The sequence below is a fragment of the Anticarsia gemmatalis genome, chromosome 20, assembly GCF_050436995.1.
Source record: "Anticarsia gemmatalis isolate Benzon Research Colony breed Stoneville strain chromosome 20, ilAntGemm2 primary, whole genome shotgun sequence".
NCBI lineage: Eukaryota > Metazoa > Arthropoda > Insecta > Lepidoptera > Erebidae > Anticarsia > Anticarsia gemmatalis.
In genome coordinates, this window is record NC_134764.1 from 7960153 (window position 1) to 7983509 (window position 23357).

Consider the following 23357-nt stretch of genomic DNA (forward strand, 5'->3'; position numbering starts at 1 on the left):
AAATCACGCCAATGACAACGCAACTCGGGTCTTCCAGGGCGGCTCCTGCTTTCACAACCGCTATTGGGCATATTTACAACATTTTTCTTTATAAACCAAGCAAGCGAAAGTTTAGGACAATTAACTTCAATAGCGATGTTGTGCACAAGAATAAGTTTGGAACACTCACCAGATCTCACTGAAGTACACGATACTTACATGTAGCTTAATAACTCACGTAATCCGTATTTATAACAATAAAATACGCTTTTGTAAAATCTCATAAACGAAAATGTCAAAAGAAATGTCAAACTGCCGTATTCAATGGTCAGAGCGGAATAGAAGGCGTATGGTGTATCCCACTTCTGATTTTAGGTTAACCAGAAGTGGAAGCAAATAAAAGAAAATACTAATCACATAGAACAGTTTTACTATAAGTCACAATCTTTAGCAAATTAACAAGCTCTTTACACATACAAACTGAATCACTTCAAAAATCAATTACAGACAAATAAATAATGAGAAAAATACAGCGTGACCATTCAAACGGGCAGAGGTACCCTGTAAGGTAGGGCGTATCGGATAGTAAATCAAACAACGAATGATGAGTAAAAACTGAACTATATTGTAATAAAACATCTGAATATATAGGGAGATGTGCAATATAAAGGTACATACACACCACACCTCCCACCAAGAGAAAAAAAAAATAACATGAATACATTTTTTTTTTTTTTTTACATAAGAGCAGTATCATGAAAATAAATCCTTATTTCTAATTAATATGCTTAAGGAATAAAGCTAAACATGTTTTAGATAATATAACTTGAATAAAGACATTTATTATAACTTAAGTATATAATACCTTTAAGTAGGTGTACTTATTTGGTTAATTAACACATAACTTTATAAAGCAATATTATAAATAATAGGTTATACAAGTTTTGCTTACAATTGATAATAATAAAAAAAAATGATATACAAGTGTGGTTTGATATAAAAATAAATATTTTATATTTAATTATATTTAGTTATGCTGTAAACAATTTTGTTCGATTTTTATGAATTATATCCAATTTACCATTTTTAATAATTTGTACATTTGGTGACATATCCTGAACAACTAAATAGGGACCTAAATATATGCTGTCTAGCTTATTATTATTACCTTCATTTCTTATCAAAACTAAATCATTTGGTTTGTATACTATAGGGTTAATACATTTGTCATAAACATGTTTTCTTACAAATTTGCTTTTGAGTAGATTTTCCCTTGCTTCCTTTTGAGATAATTGTAAGCGATATTTTAATTCGCAAGGATAACTGTCATGATTATAAAGTGGTTCTACTATGTTATTATTCAAATTACTGGGAAGTGAACATATTTTACCAAAGACCAATTCATAGGGTGTAAATTTAGTTACAGTGTGTACCGACGTATTATAGGAGAAACACCAATACGGAACCCATTGGCTCCACGATTCTGGGTGGTTGTCCGTCTGTATACGTAAATACGAGCTCAAGTGTTTGTGAGAATTTTCCAGTGCACCAATGCTTTGGTGGTGGTAAGCTGTGGAATTTAAGTGTTTTATATTTAAGAGCTTACAAACCTGTTGAAAAACTGAAGACATAAACTCAGATCCTCTGTCCGTTGCTATTTCTTTGGGTAACCCGTAGCGAAGAATAAAACAGTTAACTAAAGCTTGAGCTACCTCTTCGGCTTTCTTTGAAATTAAAGGATGTGCTACAACATATTTAGTTAATTCACATTGTAGGGTAAAAATATATGAAAAATTATAACAATCCCTATCCAGCGGTCCTACCAAATCTAAATAAATTTTCTCGAAAGCACTTGTGGCCGTCGAGGTTACTACCATTGGTTCCTTAACATGTACAGCATGTTTTTGTTTTTGACATTTTTCGCATTTTTTAACGAATTCTCTGACATCTTTATCCAATCCCGGCCAGTAATAATATTTCTTAATATTATTGATCATCCTTCTCATACCCGCGTGGCCACTAGTGGGTAAGAGATGGAAGTCATTTAATATTACTTTCCTATCATCCTTATCATCGATTCTTTTGACGTCATTTATAATAAATAATCTAAGTGCGCACTTATTTCCTAACGATTTTACGGTATTTAATAATTTTTGTACAAATATATTATTATTTTTAGTTTTAATAACGCATACTTCATTGATATTTATCTCTTTACAAAAATAATCCAGCTCCCTCACAAATGCGGCTCGCGTCAATTGCGATTGGAAGTCAGGATTAATAAAAATTGTCGACATACTTTCTACATAACAAAACGCGTTTCTTTCACGACTTATATTCTTTTGACTTCGTAATTTATTTAATTCTTCCTTATCTATAAGTCTAAGCTCTACAGCCATTCTTGGTTTAATATGACTTCCGATAACATTTGGCTGATCAGACCAACTGCAATTAGAAACCATATCAAACGCAGAATCCTGTAACTTTCTTGCCTGTGCCCGAGTGGTCACATTTATATGAGACTCAGTCATATTTTTTAAATCTTCTGTCGTAAAAGAAATCCGAGACAAAGCATCTGCAGCTGCGTTGTCCGAACCCTTTACATATTCTACAATAAAATCGTATTCCTCTAATAAAAGCCTAAACTTCATTAGCCTACTTGATGGATCACGCATGTTAAACAAATAAATTAATGGACGATGGTCTGTAAGAATTTTGAATTTGCGACCATAAAGATATGGGCGAAAATATTTTACAGCCCAAACAATAGCCAATAATTCCTTTTCAATGGTTGGATACCGTTTTTCAGCAACATTGAGACTTCTGCTAGCAAATGCGATAGGTTTATTATTTTTATTACTTAAGATTGCGCCAATTGCGTATCCTGATGCGTCCGTTTGTAATATAAATTGATTGCTTTCTGAGAAATCTGGATATTCTAATACAGGGGCAGAAACTAAACAATGTTTTAACTCTTCGAATGAATTTTGACAGTCTTGATTCCACACAAAAGGTACATTTTTCTTAGATAAATTGTTCAGGGGATAAGCTATTTGCGCAAAGTTGGGAATAAACTTTCTGTAATAATTAACAAAGGCTATGAATCGTTTGACCTCGTCAATAGACTTTGGACAAGGATAATTTTTTACTATTTCTATTTTACTTGGATCCGGCAAAACGCCACCACTTGATACTATATGTCCTAAATAAAGCATTTCCTTTTTGAAAAAATCACATTTTTCTGGGTTGAGTTTTAAATTAACTTTCTTTAATCTTTCAAAAACATCTTGTAAGTTTCTAGATTTTTCTACTAAATTTCTCCCGAATACAATCAAATCGTCCTGATAAACCAAGCATTTCTCGTAAGTTAGACCTGCCATCGCCATAGTCATCATGCGAGAAAATGAAGACGGACTGGTTTTGAGCCCCATGGGCATTCTAGTTAGTTGATACTGTCCTGAACAAAATCCTGTGTATTTTCTACTGTTTTCATCTAGTTTTACATTATGAAAACCTTGATATAAATCTAGATGACTGAAATAAATACATCCGGATAAAGCATCTAATATTTCGGTTATGTTTGGGAGAGGGAATTTGTCATCCTCTATACAGTTATTTAATTTTCTATAATCTATCACTAATCTCCATTTTTTCTCACCACTAGCATCAGGTTTTTTGGGGACCAACAAGACAGGACTACTCCATTCACTCCTACACTGCTCTATAATTCCTTCCTGTAACATTTTACCTATTTGTCTATCTATTTCCTTTTTCTGGGCGTGAGGAAGTCTATATGGCTTCGAAAATATCGGTGTAGTATTCGGTTTTAAAGATATTGTATGTTTATAAATATCAGTCGTAGTTAAAGTGTCGCCTGGTAAATAAAACACATCACTATACTTCGCACATAAATTCTCTACAGCCACCTGTTCTTCATGATTCAAATGCTTTAATTGCAAAATTGAAAACAACTTCTTAACGCGATTTGCATTTGACTCACTTTTATCGAAGTTGCATATGGTATAGTCCTTAAGGTTATGTATTATTGGCTTAATTTCTTCAAGTGTAAAATGGTTTTCGGTCGTGTTTAATATTTTTATAGGAATTCTACCGCATATCGGCTTAACTACAGAACTCGCCAAATAAATTCCGTCACTAATATCCGACGCGCAAACTACACATTCATCGGTGAAATCTGTAGACACATAGTGTACGGACTCGCATCTCGGTGGAATCTCTAAAGCATTATTATTACATACATATATAGGCAAACTAATTTTACTATTCAGAGTAGATAATGTGATTGAATTATGGCTAAAATCCAATACCGCCTTGTACTTTGCTAAAAAGTCTTGTCCTATAATACCATTCGCCCGAATTGGTAAGAAATCAAATATATAAAATTTATGTCTCAATTGATTACCATTAACGTTTAAGTTTAAATAACAATATCCAATTGTAATAATCTGGCCACCAATACCCGTTATGCTTATGTTTTCTTTGTAATACGATATCTGATGCTCTAAAATATGTTTATACTTCACGGCTGAGATCGATGCACCCGTGTCAAGTAACCAATTAAATGAGATGTTATTTATAGCTAAACTAATTGAACAGTTACTTTTACATGATAAAATTCTAGTCTCGAAAAAACTTATTATCCGTATTTGTTGATGTGGAAGGTACTTCCGAAGCCGATACGAGATTAACGTTGTTGTTGCTCATCCTTTGATTTCGATTATTATGATAGTAAGACCTACCTCTGAAGGGCCTGCGAAAAGAGCTCTGCTGCACCTGCTGCTGATTGTGAGGGCCGTGCCATCCACCGCGGTGTCCGCCAGCGTTGTTGTATCCGCCACGCTGTGGCCTGCGCTGTCGATCGGTCTGGTTAGCATAACCTCGATGACCTCTTGCAAAATTCTGCCTGAAACACCTAGGATTTCTATTATTGTAATACATACCAAGCACTTCACCTGAAGTTGCCGACGAACTCATTTCTTCATCCTGCGCTGCCTGTATCGCGTCCTTGAGAGAGCTAAAATTCTGAGAGGCTATTATTGTGCTTAATCTGCGGTTTCGCAAACCATCAGCGAATTTTTTAACTGCATGTTGTTCATTTATTGGTTTCAATATATTATAACTCTCGGTATTGCCCTTGGCTTGCGAAATCGTGAGATCAACGAAAAGCTCAGTAATTTGTTTCCCATAATCCTGCACAGACAAATCATTTTGTCTCATAGAATTCAGTTTACTCTGAATAGCTGATGGTGACTTTTGTGGCAATAAAACTCTTCTCATATCATTCACCAAGTCTTCAATGCTAGGGTAACTAGGCGATAATCTCAATTTTGCAGCTTGGGATAATCTACTCTTCAGCACAAATGTAATTAACTGCTTTTTACATTCACTAGCAGACAGAATAGAGCTATAATACTCGATATTATCGATCAACTGCTTAATATTGGACACCTCGTCGGTCATGAGGGGTAATAAATTTAGAGCAACTTTAATATCAAATGAAGACATTGTCACAATATCAGAACCCTTACAAGGTTTACATAAATTTATTACTTCAGCGTATATGCTCTGGAACCTCTCACTAAATTTATAAAATATTTCAGAGTCGCTACTTGTAACATTACCCTTCTTAATGTTATCTAATATCTCAGTAACACAATTAGAATATCTTATGAATATTTCATTTACCTCAACCAATTTCTTAGCTAATACGCTTCCAGTTCTGCGAGATGGTCCAATTTTAATTAAATATACTCTTACTGCTTTTATTTCATTACATAATGTCTCTATTTGTAAAGCCATAACTTATTATAACATACGTAATAAATTGGTTTTGAACACATTGTATCTATACCTTTGCACATGCCGTAATATAAAACCGTGTCCTTTGTCTTCAGGGAGTTATTGTACCGCACTACCGCACGAAATTAGAGAAATACGAACCGGAATTTAGGGTATCACTCAATATATTCAATTTACCGCACTTGTACACATTTTTTATTTTTATTTTTTTTTATTTTTTTTTTATTTTTTTTTTTCTGCACATCACTTTCTCTTTGACCGTTTCGCTGCCTAAACATCGGTATTGTCCATCGGCGCCTTCGGAATCGCACGCAGAAATGACCGTCGAAGTGTATGGTGGTGAAATTGCTGCTCTATCCACTCCAGATGACACCTCTTGTAGACCTTATACACGACATACAGCACACCCAAGGCCATCAACGTGAGCATCACAAGCAGTATAATATTTGTAGTCCCGATGTGGGTTCTAATCTCCTCCACTGAAGCCTGGTTCGTTCCGCCAGATGCGGTTTGGGCGATGATCACCTCTTCTTTTGATTTAGTGGATCCCATCTTTCTTCTCTGTATTTTCTAACCCGGTACACACCTCTAGCGAGTAACTATTGAGTATAAAGTCCAACATCTTCGTCGCACAAGTCACCGACCGAATATAGTCAAGGAATGTTAAACAGACGCGCAAAATTTTCCACTGTTACCGAACTTTAGCAGGGTCGCCATGTAAGGTAGGGCGTATCGGATAGTAAATCAAACAACGAATGATGAGTAAAAACTGAACTATATTGTAATAAAACATCTGAATATATAGGGAGATGTGCAATATAAAGGTACATACACACCACAACCCCTTAGCTAGTGAATCCTATGGAAAAGAGAGCTCAGAATGAGCTCGCAGCCCTTTTATGGACTCGGTCACGTGACCAACGTCACATTTCTTTTACTTCCTCTAATACATATGGCATTTCTTTATCTTCCTCTAACAATATATACTTATATAAAATTCTCGCGTCACAGTTTTCGTTGCCTCCTCCGAAACGGCTTGACCGATTCTCGTGAAATTTTGTGAGCATATTGAGTAGGTCTGAGAATCGGCCAACATCTATTTTTCATACCCCTAAGTGACAATATATTTTTTTAAATTTACATGGCAAAACAACGTTTGCCGGGTCAGCTAGTAGTTATTTAAAACCACAGACGAATCTCGTCATTCACAAACACAAGTTCAAAATGAATAATGTACCAAAAGAAAACAGTTTTCCTCGAACAATTAACTTAAATAAAGCTGTTGCAAGTAAACATGCATAAACAAGCACTTTCCACGAAAGCTGTCTTTAAACTACACTACTACTACAATTATACTACTGGTACAGTCACAAGCAAAAATATATAAACACTGTAACGATTTCACTAGCATTTTGACCAATGAAAATATCAAATTGAGTTTAGTATCTTTAAAGTAATTTAACAATCAATGTTGGCTATTGATAATGTATAACCTCCTAGCTGTTATCAGGTTACGGCGGCCAATTTTATTGAAACCTGGTAACCTGCCAACGGTGGCGACCCACCAAGCATGAACTAAAACTCTTACTGATCCCCCTACACATTAAGAAAATTAAATTACGTTCTCTGAAAAACTCAATTTAAGACCTTAAAAATGTAACAATTCAATGGACTATGTTAGCAAGAATTAAATTGATATTTTTTTACAAAAGAGTATTTTATACGAAAGAGTACCTACGATTGAAAATGTGATAGTGTACACATGTTAATGCTTCCGACTGTACTACAGTTACAAACACGTTAACTATACAGGTCACAGTTTCTATAATTGCTTACAAATTGATGAGAGGCAGAAAGTGTGGGTTTTCTAACATCAGTCGTTGTAATACAAGCTATTTTCAACTCTATATCAATGGTACTATGGTTTGTTTTTGCAGGAGGAACTGGAGACCCTCAGGGGTAAGCTGGATAAGGTGGAAAGTGAACGCACACATTACAAGAACGAAACGGAACGGCTTGAAACTAAGGTAAGATTTTAAGTATGTTAATACTTAGGTATTTATGTCGTTTAAAATCTTCATTTACAACTACGAAATGTAAAAGAATTAAATACATGCATAATGCAATAATGCAAGGGATTACAGCTATATTAAAGTAGGAATCGTTAGACAAATACTTTAAGTAGAAAAAACAATGCATATTTTCAGATAAAAGTCGCACAGCTAGTAGATATAATAATGTGTCAATGCTGCGCGCCGAAAAAGTAAAGATTTTCGAACTACAAATTTCAAATTTTCAACCGCTTTCAAGACCTGTTACATTATACTATTATGTCTACAAGACACGAGAGTTTTAAATCGCTTATTACACGAATTGAACTTACAAATAGTTTTATACCCATAACTAAGAATTTTAAACCATCTATTAAAATAACTCTATAAAAATGTCGCTATCCTTGCCTTAAGTCTATGTCTATAATTCAACCTACATACTCGTTACATATACCTAATGACCCTTGTATAAATCATAGACATAAAGCATAAACAAGTTATTTACGTTTTATGTCGTGCTCTATGGTTTTATGGGTTTTAAGAACGTATTACACGTGTTTTGATGGCAATGTCTATGGTACGGTGAAAACTGGATTTCTTTTTAAATATTATGCACTATAAAATCTGGATTTCTTTTATATCTTCTGCACTGTAAATTAGTCTTGTCTCTGACTTTTATAAGTATTATATGGATTTTTACTGACTTAAATTGTAACTTTTTAAATATTAGTTCGGAGTTTCGTAACGTGCCCAGTATATTATTATGGCAAAGGCCTGGCCCCCTATTACATGAGACTAACATTAAAAATGGCTAGGCGTGGATGTATTTCATACACCTCTCTGTCTGCATTTTCGGGTATAACTAAAATTACACCCAATATTTACTCAGATTTTAAAAATGAACAGCTGCTAAATATTCTATTCCTTTTTTCACCTTCTAAATCAAAGTGTGGGAAAGAGACAATAGACAATCTCACAGACAGTATTTAAAATATTCAATTAGCCTTAACGAAGCGATATGTTTTTTCCAATAACAACAAATACTCGATGAAAAAGTTCGTCGGTCAATGCAGTCTTATGACGAGTTCGAGTTTTTACTTCAAACTGGTTTCTTTTCGATATTATAATGAAAATACGGGGATAAAGGCACGTGTAGACTTATGTTTACACCATATTATTTATGTTAAGTAATAAAAATTAACGTAAAATGCAATATCGCATTATGTTTTTGGTGACAAACATAAAAAAATGTTTTTGTGCACCCTGGCTGCTCCCTAGTAAAACGAGTATAACGTGATGTTTTGAAAATTAAATAAACTCAAATTCTTCATTATGAATATGAATAATTCAATTCAATACTACTGAATTGATTTACTTTTCAGTAACAGTGAAGAGTTTCCAACATTGTCCGATAGATGGCATTGAACACAATACCGAAAAAACCCAATGAAATTAGGCTTCCAACCAATCTTTCTTTCAAATAAAATGTAAAGAAATGTAAAAGGCATAATTGTTATTTGCGTACATAAATCTAAAATAAGTACACATATTTTTTTTTAACCATTAATTGTCCCGCTTTAAATTTGTTTTTGTTTTTAAACAATTTATAACTGTTTGCGTGACTGAAAATGCCTGGTAATACATAAGAAAACTTGTTTATTTATAATATTATACAATAAAGCGAGCCACGTACTTGATTGACACAGAATAGCTAAGTTATGTGCAATTTACTTTATTAGTTAACGCTCTGATTGTCATAAAACTGGTATAGTTAAGCATCAAAATTTGTTGTATTATTTTAAAGTAGACTCTTAATTGAGCCACTTTTGTATACAAATCTTATTTCAACACTCACGTCATGTAGGTATTAGATAAAACTAATTGGAAGCTTATTATATTTTTGAACGTTGATTTATTATATTGAAATGGCCAAAATGTCCCAAAACCATAAAGAATTAAAGAGGGTTGAATTTGTTTTACCTTAGAGATACTAAAAAACATTTTTATATAATATTCACCCAATTTGTTTCTAAATATAATAGTTAATTAATATTGGCATAAAATTTGTCATATTTATATTTGTCACATTTACCTTTGAATGCCTGACGTTTAGGCACAGGTTACATACTGATATTAGGTACCAAAATGTACTAAATGAATACTAATTTAAACTAGCTCTTCAAAAGAATAACGATGTATAAGTCATTAGCCCTATTTAAAGGTAATAAATTAATAATGATTAATTCTCATCGCCGGTGATTAGCCGTTTCTTGGCGCGGCTTACTATTTATATTTCATCAGTTACATTTGTCTTTATTTCGTAATGTTACTCTTTCATTTATATACGTAGATTGCTATAATTTGTCATCATAAATAGGGTCGTTGTTTGACTGAAATTTTTTTTTTAGCTTATTTAATACCGCGCATTTTTAAATTTTTTCACCTTTTACCCCTTCTCTGGACTTCCACAAATAATTCAAGACCAAAATTAGCGAAATCGGTCCAGCCGTTCCTAAGTTTTAGCGAGACTAACGAACAGCAATTCATTTTTATTTATATAGATAGATAGATTTAACAGAAAAATTAAGCAATATAAATATGAGAAAATGTGCAGGTCCGTCGTCAATATCTATAGCAACACAGAAAAAATAGGAAGGCTACATTACCCAAAAAACACTAACTGACATACACAACCCTGCTTACGTCCAAACTTTCATCTTAAAAAAGTAGCCTATTTATTAGGTAATGGAAAAAGTCTTTTCGCATTATAGTATGTATGAACTTGTAATAATCTCTCTAGCTTCAAGAATCACAAATGAGTACACGGTTCATTAGGTTTCTTTCAGTGCGCTCGTGAGGTAGCCAAATATCGAGCTTTATTGTACAGAGAAAAAAAAAATTACAAGACACTAATAATGCGAAAAGACTTTTTCCCTAACCTAATATGTTCCCGCATGTTCAACTATATTCATTCATTCTAAATTTCAAGGACATCTTTCAGAAGTTTAGCTTTAAAAGCGTATATGAACACTTATGTGTACATGGACCTTAACACATGTGAGTCAAACGGTCCCACAGCAAGACAAGAGTCCGTCTGCCACCGGTCCGACCGGACAGGGCACTTGCATCTTTATAACAAACACCGAATGTCACTAATAACCACTTGTTTTACATTATAGCTCTACTTACGATAATAATACATACTTAGTTATAAACAACATTTAAGGCACTCATTTACCCCCGGTTTCTGAGTTACATTTAATAAATAATAAATAAATTTAACCCATTTATGTCCCACTGCTGGGCAAGGGTATCCTCCCGTAATGAGGGAGGGGTTAGACCTTGAGTCCACCACGCTGGTCAAGTGCGGGTTAGGGACTTTGCATACCTTCCAGAACTGTTCTTAATAACTCTCAGGCATACCAGGTTGCATCACGATGTTTTCGTTCACCGTTGTAACAAGTGATAATTATTTCTAATGCACGCACATGATACATTTAGCAGTATTTTATCTATTCAATAGTGTTTAAACGCATATAAAAATGACAGTTTGAATTGTAAAACTACCGCTAAATGTGCTTCAGGGACCGGGCATTAAGGTGCTGGTTACGATCACTGCTTGGTAAACGATCAGTAAGTTAAGCAACCATAACGCGGACATTTCGTAGATGGGTGGCCGCATTTGGATTGAGCATCTACGACCACCTAACCTAACCGACCACTAGTCGTGTCGGTTATACGTCCCACCTGTCTATGAAAGTGAAGGAATAGAGAGTGTACCTGTGTATTGTTCACACTCTTGAACACCATAAACAAAGTCCTACTTTGGTAGATTTGATATAGATCAATATCAGAAAATATGAGGACTCAAGTTAGTCATAAGATGTTAGTATCTAACTACCTACTCACAATATTTTCCTCAACTCAAATCAAATCTGTTCTATCGGCTATTAAAACAATTATCCACAATTATCTGATCGATACGTACGGTAGCCGACAAACAAAACAATGAGACATAATTGTTATGAAGTTCATTCGTGAGGAACGACCCGCCCACCGGTTAGCCGAGTCCTACCGGCTTACCTTGACGCAGGATCTGCGTGTAATCCATGTCAGTCTCTATGTGACTCTTGCCTCTTCTAGTAACATATTTAAAAAATAAATCTGTCAAACGCACGTCAAATATTGTGACAGTTGTTTAGGCGCGGATTTAGATTCTATTTTTAAACATAAGTGTTTTTTTTTTCTTTTTAAAAAGGATTATGTGGTTTTTAACCCGTAAATGTTACCATTAAAAAAGTTGTTAAAGGAATAGAAATAGAATTTATGATTTTTAAATGTGAAGTACCTGTATTTATATACTTAAATTACTACACATAATAAAATCTATTCAGTGGTGTCATTACGCATAAATAAAACGTAACTTTTATTCCTGTAATAAAATAAGAAATAAATGCTAAACGTCTAGAAACATATAAAACTGTGTTTTTAATGGACGAATAAAATGCATGTAAGTACAAGTTTCTTTAATTATACAGATTTATTATACTTTCTAGGTATCCATCTTAGATTTGATTAACATTAGAATAAGAATTACAATGTTTTACCACCGTTATATTGATAGCCAGTATTAAATCATATTGTCGTACAAACGTATTGAAATTGGTCAAAATTGATATCATAATACGATAATAATTTTGTGTGGTCATTATTACTTTAGCATTAAAAAGCCGAACCAAAATCCTATTATTTTAATTTAATGGAGAATAGTCCAATCAACTCAAAACAGATGTCGCTAGTGAAGCGAAAGTTAATTGCAGATCCCAATTATTTTCAATTCCAGTTTTAATGCGCCTATTAAATTTATTCTATTTTTAACTTGTCCAATTACCCTACTTTTTACTAGATAAAATAGTAACAAACGTCAGTGTTGCCAAACAAATGGAGTGTTACATAAAAAAAAAATACAAAATAACAAGTAGTTCGCGCCTGACCTTTATTTTTTTTTTATTTTGGGCACGGTTCCTTGACCGCTACGAAAATAAAAATACCTACACATTTCGTCTGTACTTTACACGACTGCCACAGTTACTGAATTCTTCATAGTACGAAAAAATAAATTACTATTCGTAGTTTGATAAAGCGTATTAGATATTTGAAATGTCTGCGTGTTTGTGTTCATTGCTTGTAATAAATTAAAAACTTCTTACTATATTTTTTCACAAAATTTAACCGATCTCTACCAATATCCGTAAAATGAAAACAAATTTTTGATCCAAAAAAATATTACTACCCACAACTAAGAAAACCATAATAATATAATTTATAAAAAACTTAATATTTAAGTTCCAATAATAAATAATGGTCTAATGGTTGTAAAACATTGTTTAAATCAACATCCAACATTATTTTAAAAAGATATTTCATAAAGCAAAGGCATGTGTGACAAACAGCCATTACATAACAACGACTACTGAAAGAAACGAACTTTTTTTAAACCGTTCGCAGCTACTAGAACTTTCTAATGGTCGCCATTTTTATATTTTGTTTCAATAACATGTCGCCCGATTTCATAGCCATCAATTCAGAATAGAGATTTAATATGACATTTATGGATTGCTAAATTGTATTTACGGGTAGTTATAGTAATCTTACTAGTAGGAAAGTTTTAGTAGGCGATTTAAAGATGATTGTAGGAAATAATGTCGATATACTTCTTTTAAAAGGCAACTCCCGGATTAAAAAAATATTGTGTCGCGTGGACTTATACAAAGTACAACCACATCCGAAACAATTTTATTATTTGTGGATCGCACAAATAATGTCCGACGTGGGAATCGAACCCACGACGGTAGCGACGTGGCGACCTAAACCGCCGTGCCATGAGGCAGTCAAATATTAACAGATTTTTCTATGGCAGTCAAATACTGGCATTAAGTTTGCGCTCGTTGAAAACTATTATAATGATGTTTTTTATTTCTGAACTATAACATCTGTAGACGTCTTTTTAATTATCTGAATGTGATATCAAGGCACATAATATTCGCATGAACATATTTAAGAGTATCTTGAAGTCAACTGTTACCTATATCTTCACGGAATGCAGTATGCAGCTAGCCAGTACCGCTAGGAATGCAGCTCAACTCAACGCCTGCTTGTGGGAAAAGGATCATTCAGATAAAACGATAAATATACAAATAATTAAAAAAAAACGGCGGAGAGCGAGTTGGACTCGCGCACGAAGGATTCCGTACCATCGTACATAATAGAAAATTAATATTGAGCAAAAAAACACATTTATTGTATGGGGAACCCCCTTAATAATATTTTTTTTCTAGTATTTCTTGTTATAGCGGCAACGGAAATACATCATTTGTGAAAATTTCAGCCTGGAGACAGACAGACAGACAAACAGCGGATGCTTAGTAATAGAGTCCCGTTTTACCCTTTGGGTACGGAACCCTTACAAGTGCGTTAAAAAAACATGTAGACTGCGCAAAAATATGTTTGCCAATTAAAAAAAAAGTTTTGAAATTAGAATAGTAAACCGATGTCAACGTCAAGGTGAAATTAAAAAAGTTGGCTAGGCAAGGGACATAGGATGAATGGAACGTGTTAATCATTTGGCGCCAAATTATTCCCTCCTGTTTCATGTTTGTATGATACGTGTCGTCTGGCAGATTTGGCAACTTCAAATTAGTAATAAATTATAATTCATTAATATCAAATATATCAAAACACGCACTAATAGTAATAAATAACAGAATGTCCGCGGTGAAAACCTCTTTGCATATGAAAGTCCAGAAGTGACAAACATTTTGCATTACGTTACAGCGTATCACGAACTTACTCGGTAATTTCTGGAAAATTAGATCTAAAATTAGCAGTACACTTTGCCCTACAATATTATGTAAATACGAAAATAGTTGTTCATGGTGACAAGCCGCTGATTGCACCACATTATCTATACACTGAGCGAAGACAAGAGCTTTAGCTCTCGTAGACATCTGCGCACTGTTATTGAGCAATTTACATACACTTACCGTACATTTCGATGGTAATCGCCGTTCGCGTCGGGAATACAAAATCAGCTGTCTCTAAAGTTTGACGACCTCTGCGATTTACTATACACGCTATATATTTTAAATTCCGAACTGATTTTTTTTTCTTTTATTTTTTTTCACAGCTGTTGTTTGTGATACATTGAATTATTGCCAGCATTCGTGAGTTGGGTTACTTTGGACGTACATAAAATGCAGTGCCTGTAGTGGACATGTTTGTGTAGCTGAAAATCAAAGGAATTCTCGCCTTCGTGACATTGCAGTATGCAAGGTTAAAACGTCCTTGTTTTAACCAAGCGTGAAGACGACACGATTCATGAATTACTTGGTCCACCTTGGTCTTGCAATGTCTTGCCTATAAAATAGATGAATTTATCGGCAAACAACATAGTTAAAGCGTAAAAATTTCGTAGATTTATATGTTGTGATTTGCTTTAGTAGTTTATGTCTAAGAGACTAAAGTAATTTGTATGAATCTGCTAAACAAATAGTGAAGTTAGCAATAAATCTGAAATCTAAACAAAATGATACTGTCCTGCACACGACACAACACAGAAAAATAAAAAAAAATCGACAGGAGAAATTAGGCTAGGTACACAATATTCAATATAATTATATTTTCGTCAATAACCGGGTCGTGTCAAATACGTCAACACATGATTAACATTGTATTAGTTTTTAATGAAAGTTTCAAAAGAGACGAGCGCGTGTGCGGAACGACCGTCAGTGCGCTCGACTGTGGATGGCCTAATTTCAATGATTTACACATTACTCCAGAAATAAGCTTTTGAAATCAATGTTTTGCATTTGTTGGTTTGCGTCTAAGCGACGCGTCGTTACACTGGCAATGAATTATGTTTCTGCAAGAATAAATAATTTAATAGTCGTTGAAAAGCATGGAGAAAGGAACAGACATTTCTTTTAGGCTTCCTAAATTGAGATTTTTCTCTGGCAAGAAATTTAAAGCTGAACTTGTGTAAAATGTATATTTATAACCTAATCTTTCTAATACACATCTGCCACAAATATGTTTGTATTTAGTCTAGCCAATTTATAAAATAAGCCGAATAAGATACCAGAAGTTGTAAAACCAAATATCAAATTGAGTCACAAACGACGCGAGAATGATGCCAAATTTATTGAAATAAAACTGTAAAAAGTCTTTAAAAAAATTGTGCAACTAAAAGACGCTCATATTTTTATTGAACGTAAATATATTTAAGCAACCACATTTATTTCTCCGCAATAAATTGTGTTACAAACTAAATTTAAAATAACGTTCCATTTCGAAAATCCGTGACAAGATTCAGTTTGTGTTACGAGACGCGCATGCGACGTTCCCGCGAAAAAAATACGAATTTCGAACGAAATTTTTATCGAAAAAGTATCCATAGTGAATTAAAAAGTTGTTGAAAAAATATGGCGGGTTGATGTACAGTGTGTTGTGTTAGAACAATTTTATAATGATATTGATTTTTTCGTCTTGTGAGAGCGTGTGACAGTGTATTGTTGGCTCTGAATTACTTTCTTTGTACGATAGTTGTTGTTGTGTCGTTCCTATTGAATATCTCATAAGCACTTTTCCTTTTGATTATGTGGTAGTTCGAGGAAATTGTTGTTAGAACGTAATCATTTAACTAGTACCACACACATCTATGCGTAATAATCATTCGCTAGTACCATTTCTACATTATCTTCTTCTTAATTGCTATAGAAAAAAATAACATAAAAAAATAACTTTATTTAATTAATTATTTACATAAATCTTTATCTCACCGTCATTAATACTTAACTATAGAATTATACGTCCACATATTTCTCTAATTCCTGTCAATAATTTCACCACACAGATTAAAATCCCATTTAAACGGTTGCGCAACTAAAGACGCAGTGGTACAGCGGATTGCATCAAACGGACGCATTGGCAGACGTCGCCGCGGCTTATTTATTTCTTATTGGAACATCTGACCGGCATAGTTTGCGTACACTCGACACGATACACGACAATACGCAATACTTTGAAAATACTAACCACTCATTCTATAAGCTACTTTCTTTAAGACACATGCAAACTGAGATCAAATAATACCTCATAATCTGTGCAATTTTATCTGCAATTAAAACAAAATAATATCAAACCTAATTTGAAACACACAAATCAAACATTTTTCTCTTCAATCAATACTCTTGAAACGGAAAATTTTCAAGAAATATCGTCCCAAAATGCAGTTCTTTCATAGTCAGTCTCAGTGTACAGCAACCGTCAGAATTGGATCAGGTTAGAGCCCTTTAGACGCAGTTTCAAACATCCGTCACTAAGAGATTAGCATTATCTGTGTTTTCGTTCACTGCACAAATGTTATTTGTATTATACATTTCTTCTTAGTTCTAAAAGCATTGTTTGTTATCTGTCTCGCTACTAAAAATGCTTTTTACTATTTAAATTGCATCACTAGTTTTGCTATTTAAAATGCTTTTTACTGTTTAAATTGCATCAGTAGTGTAAAGTGTTGCTCTGAATTTATCTTTGAATAGAACTTTTTCAATTAGATTGGTGACTAATGCTCTATCTTGTACCGGTAATTTTTTAAATCCCCCTTTCCTGTTTCTTGTTCGTTCTGATTGAACTATTAATTTTACATGTCTATCTTTATGTTGGGAAGTTTCGTTTACTAAAACATGTGTCAATGAACGGTGAAAAGACTGAATAAATAATTTGGTTCTCGGTTTTTAGGTTGCCTTCCGAAGCTCTAGTTACATCCAGAATATATTCATCATCGTCAGTTTTTTAGGTTAACGTGACCGTCTAGCGTTTTTTGCACTTTCAACAATTTATTTCTGCACAGTTTTTCATATAAACTCGTTTGATTTTAAGAACGTTCTGTTTGTTTTTAGCAGATTCTTATTCTGAATCATCTGTTTTCATTTCACTTGCATATTTAACCTAATATTTTTCTTTCATATCTTTTATATCTCTAGCTTCGACTAAACGATATCGCATAACCTAGTTTTTGACGTATCATCAAATCTTGCGTAGAATAGGAAACATTCTGATATTTCCGGCATACGTGTATGTTTACAACAGTATAGCAACAAGTATAATACTCCAGCGCAATTGGCCGTGCTCGTTGTTTATGCCAAAAGATGCATAATGTAATGCTATATTACGCACATTTACGTTATCTATAAAATTTCCTTGCCAACTTTCAGTTAGTGGTTGCCAACGGTTTACTGTTTCTATGTACGTCAAACGACAGTTTGGCTATGATCGTGTTTTGATTCTCAGTACTCCGCACTTACAAGTAACTGCTTGTATCAATTTGCTAGAATTACACTTCTATATTTTGATTAAATTTGCGATGTTAATTATTTTTGTCGGTCTCTTTACCCAATGGTTTGCTTTTGGCCTGTGTGCTTATGATGAACATAAGTGTTCAAATGCGTTTCATTAGGTACATGATTCTTGTTCATTTCCGAACGTCTCGCACTACCGGCGTCTTCAATGTACCACAAACAAATCATGGCCTTCACGGTTTCCGGTTGATTACTCGTGTGCAGACGTCCTGCAGACTCCGCATCTGATCTATTGACATGCATATTGATTCACCTACTTACTCCTTGTTTATAATACATCTGCTTTTTACTACTTTCGAGAATCGCGTCTTCAGTCCGATAGATTTACGAGTATGTTATGATTGGGGACGTTTGGACGTACGAATCTTGTCATTGGCTCTCTCGTACTCGAACGTCCACTGAATTTTGAAGGTCCAGCGCGTGTCAGCCGCGGCGTGCACTTCGACATCTAAGTAAACGAAAATAGTCGAGCGGCCGCGTCGTCGGCCCGGCGACCGAGATAGCCGGCGCAGTGCGTCCGCGGAGCCCTCTCGCGCCGGTTCTATTTCCAACTAATGTCCCGACGCATCCCGTAACGCTCGCGACAATAATACTGCAACTACTACTGTGAAATGGCACTGGACTTTCATCGTTCGCGACACTTCCGCTATAGGAAACGTAAGCGAACGGCCTAAACTATGCCACACGCGAACGGCGTCGCCGACGCCGTCAACGGGATGGGCTCCGACCCGCTCAAGCTTCATATACCAGAGCAAAGTAGGCCAGCCACCAACGGCGTATTCTCTCCACCGATCAATGGATCTCATCCACTCAACGGAAATGGACCACTGTCACCACCTATTCTGGAGACGACCCCAAAGAAGCCGCCTAAAGCTCCCCCGAGCAGGCCGATCTTACCGGTGAAGAAATCTAAAACTCTGCCTATTGATTTCGATGAGAAGGTACCGCCGAAGCCTATGACATCTCTTCTAAATGGCAAGAAACTTTTTGTTACGAAGCCTCTAAAAGAGGTTCATACTATTTCGCAAAACAGTGTTGATAATGGAAAGTACTTAGTGAGTCGTTCTCCTAGCCCGTCTTATAGAAGAAGCAGTTCGTGTGCTTCAGTGGAGACGGGTTCCATAGCGGAGCTGGCCCGTCGACATGTGCCCAGCACAACCTCATTGTTATCAAGATCTCCAAGTCCACTCTCATACAGCAGCATTCGCAGTTCTGCCAGCCAGTACTCGACATGCAGCAGCAACGGGACCTTCGTGCCACTGTCTCGCTCCTCTAGTATGAACTCTTCGATCTACAACAGAACACCCACTCCAAGAAGAATGTACCCACAAACCTGTGATAACTCTGATAGTGTCAATTTAACTGAACTCAAGTCAAAGGAGCAGGCTCCTGTTGTTTTTGATGCTAACTTGTCTTTCATTTTGGGTTGCAACAAGCAACCATTGCGTCAGAAGTTCAAACCAGTAGCTGCACATTTGGAAGATGGAACATCTTCTAATTACTTGAGCAATAAGATTGACAACTTTTTGAAAAGGACTGATCATGTCATGGAGGAATGGCGGCGATTGGGCCACAAGGATGACACAGATATGTTCGATGGAAAGAAAAGAAGACTCGGTAGATCGAAGTCTGCTACGAATATCATGATCAAGGGTTTTACGTTGTTCAGCCGAAGCGGGAGCAGAGCGAGCAGTGTATGCCGGTCGAGCCGCGGTATATCGGAAGATAGAACAACTGTCTCCGAAATGGACGAGGTGACTCATTACTAACGATTAGTTTTATTTATCATAGCGTGCGAATGTTCCAAAGAGTTCGCGATGCTCGTAAAGATAAGGCTAATACACTATAATAAATTATCGCCGGCTGCTTGGGATAGTTTCTCGTGCTACTAGTGGCGCTTGTGACTATGTCCGTTGGCTCGCTGTTACCTCACAGGCGTCGCTTGCCAAAAGATTTTTTTTTCATTGTTGACTTCTCACAACAGCTCTTACAAATGCGAGAAATTCTGCCTTGTCCGTCATCGCGATATTTTAACATTGTCACTCAAACTGAACAGGAAGTGTGGTTTTTCTTCCTAACGTTTGTGATTTTTTTTTTGTGTGGAGTTTGTGTGCGCTTTTGGCAAGAGTTAAAGGTTGGTGTCGTAGCGAATTTACCAATCAGTTAGTGTTTGGGCGGGCCACCTACTCTGTACGTCATTCGGTCCAGATTTAACTTGTTGTGTTTGAAACACTGCCGTATAGTTAATGTTTAATGCCGGCCTTGAACAAGCGTCAATTATACTAGATGAGAATTAGCAATGCAATCATGTTTTCACGATGTAGCCGGCCATTCATTGCGATTAAATGGCGAAGTGTTGCCATATTGTTAGGAGGCGATAAACATAGCGTTTGACATCGCGGTAGTGAAGAATTACAAGCCTGCTTCGACGAGGAACATTGCAATTACGAACTTTCTAGTACGTAGTGCGATGAAATTATTTCTCGCCATAGAATATTTAACAGCTACTGCGTTTCAGAACAGGAAAATTGCCCATGTTGATAGATTGGAAATAACGTATCTTTAGAGATGCAGTTACTTAAGAAATCTTGTAGTTTAAAGACTAAACTAGACACTTAACTATTGATACGACTGCTACTGACTATTTCTTTAGCATTTCAAAAGAATGCATTGAATATAGCTGCTAATAAATTATTGTTTCAATTAATAGCACTAAAGATTTAAAGACTTGAAGTAATAATATAAACAAGATAAATGATTCAATTTTCAATAAGATTTTTATGATCAAAGGCTCTTTTTCCAATGTAGGTACATTGGAGGAAAACCTTATTCTCTGTCGACAATATTTATAACTACGGTTCGCATTAGTACGTGCAATTATTTTAGATCTAACGTGTATTAAATATGACTCCTATTGAAGTTTGAAACGTAAGACGATATTTATTTACATTTTGCTTACATATTCCTCATATCTGCGTATGATACTAGGAATTGTAGTATAAATAGAACTTTACTAATTTAACAAGACATACCCTTGTTTAAATAGGTAAAAGATTGCCATAATTGAAAGAAAGAGCTTTGTTGGATGTCATTATTTTTCCTTTACTCGGTTTTGCATATTTACACGAATGTTGATGTTACTGTCAAAGCAAAACTTGGATTTCGGAACTCTTCTATCAGTATTAGGGTGTGAAAGGACATAACTATAAGTATGTATTTAGAAGTATATACGTACATATGTTTATCAGTTATCTGGTTACCATAGTACAAGCTCTGCTTAGTTTCGAATCAGATGACCACGTGTGAGTTGTCCAATGATATTTAGTATACTAAATTTGTCAATCGCTGTAATATTTAAAAAGCCTCATATAAATTGTTAAATGATTATCACTTGCCCAAACGGTTAAGAAAAACATCCTGATGAAACCTTGCATGTCTAAAATTTGTTTAATACATTTATTGAGGGTATGAAAAGTCCGCACTTGGCCAGCGTGCAGGACTCAAGGCCTAACCCCTCCCTCGTTTTGGAGGAGAGCCTTGCTCAATAGTGGGACATGGGTTACAAATATTTAAATATGTATATTAATTGTGTGTTGTTTTTCCCAGCTATCCGAAGTGGGTGGTGAGTTAGCCGAGGAGCGCGCTGCGGCTGGCCTTGCCACTGAGCGCGCTGACGCCGAAGCAGCCGAGAGACTGCGCGTCGAGAGAGACAACAGAGACCTGCTCGCTAACAACCAGAGATTGCAGCAGGTAACTACTTACTTATATGTTAGCATTTATTGGATAATTTCCAGAAAACGTTTCATATAAATATAATTAATCACAGTGCTGCATGTAAAAATCTTATTAAAAGAAGTCATTTGGAAAAATTGGACAGTAGGTAATAAGACTTTGTGCATTTTCGCTTTCCAAAATATACATTTCAACTTTTTCAAGTACTGATTTTACTTGGATGGGAAACACGCTGACTGCTATTTATTTTTAAATGATATAAACAAACGCACAGATTTTCGATCAAGTTTCAGCCACATCACATTTTCACATTTCACATGTAAATTGAAAAGATAAATTACGGTAACTAATTTTAGGTTACATTATGATTCAACTATTCTGAACTGCAAACCAATCAACATATCCAGTTAGGACCACATACACAATTACGCACATAGTTATACTCAACCACCACTTCCTCCCCAGGCATCAGAACGGCTAGAACTGGAACTGCTACACTGGCGGTCAGCAGACACCGGTGGAGCTGAACCCTCGGACTCGGAAGGCTCAGAAGCCGACGCAGCGGCCTCTGGCGACAAGTACAAGAGACGGTTTGAACGAGCTCACCGGGAGCTGCAATTACTGCGAGCGCAGTTACGCAGGCAGCACGAAGATGACCTTGAACAGCTGGTCACTGTCAAGAAACAGTTGGAGAAGAAGGTCAGTACAATATGGCCATTGGTTTTATGTAGGAAATTATATGAATGTGTTCTTTGCAGCAGATTTTTGTAGGGGTTACGGTAATGTGTGCACGGAAACAATTAAAATTACTTGTAATTTACATTAATAGAGCTTTTGTATCGATTTTCCTATTTAAAGAAGTGACATAGGCATTGTACAATTACGTATTTATTTGCAGACAAAATATTTGATGACAATATGAGAGTGACAAAGGTTTTGGTAGATAATTAGACCCAGTTAAGACCAGAGCAATTTCAACTGTTAATTACTAAACATTTAGGACCACAGCAAACAAAAACAATCAAAATCAAATAGCAACTAACATATATTTAGCTCATCATAAAAAAACATATTGCTAAAATCAATTTCCAGTCACATATTAAAGCTTTTCTACATAACTCCTAAACCCGCATTTCCAAATGAAACATCGTACTTTCATTCAAACACGACATACGAATCAGCATAGAGGATGCACTACACACTATAAACCTATTTAGATAAACAACAGTTATTGAACTAAACGTTCTCCACATCCTGTGGTGTTTTGTCTACGATAATGTTTGTGTTAACGCCTAGGAAACACGTAAATACCTAAGTTTATTACTAACGGGGAAATGCGCGTGATTTTTTAAAGAAAATG

General features: G+C 35.3%; 1 protein-coding gene across 2 annotated transcripts in view; it reads left to right on the forward strand.

Moving 5' to 3' along the window:
• The window catches only part of Mhcl (Myosin heavy chain-like), a 285346-nt gene that overhangs the window by 249402 nt on the left and 12587 nt on the right, over positions 1-23357 (forward strand). For both annotated transcript variants that reach the window (XM_076127805.1, XM_076127806.1), the window contains 3 exons: positions 7737-7826; positions 21872-22015; positions 22463-22696. In XM_076127805.1, the coding sequence (XP_075983920.1) occupies positions 7737-7826; positions 21872-22015; positions 22463-22696 (468 nt within the window). The remainder of the gene's footprint in view (positions 1-7736; positions 7827-21871; positions 22016-22462; positions 22697-23357) is intronic.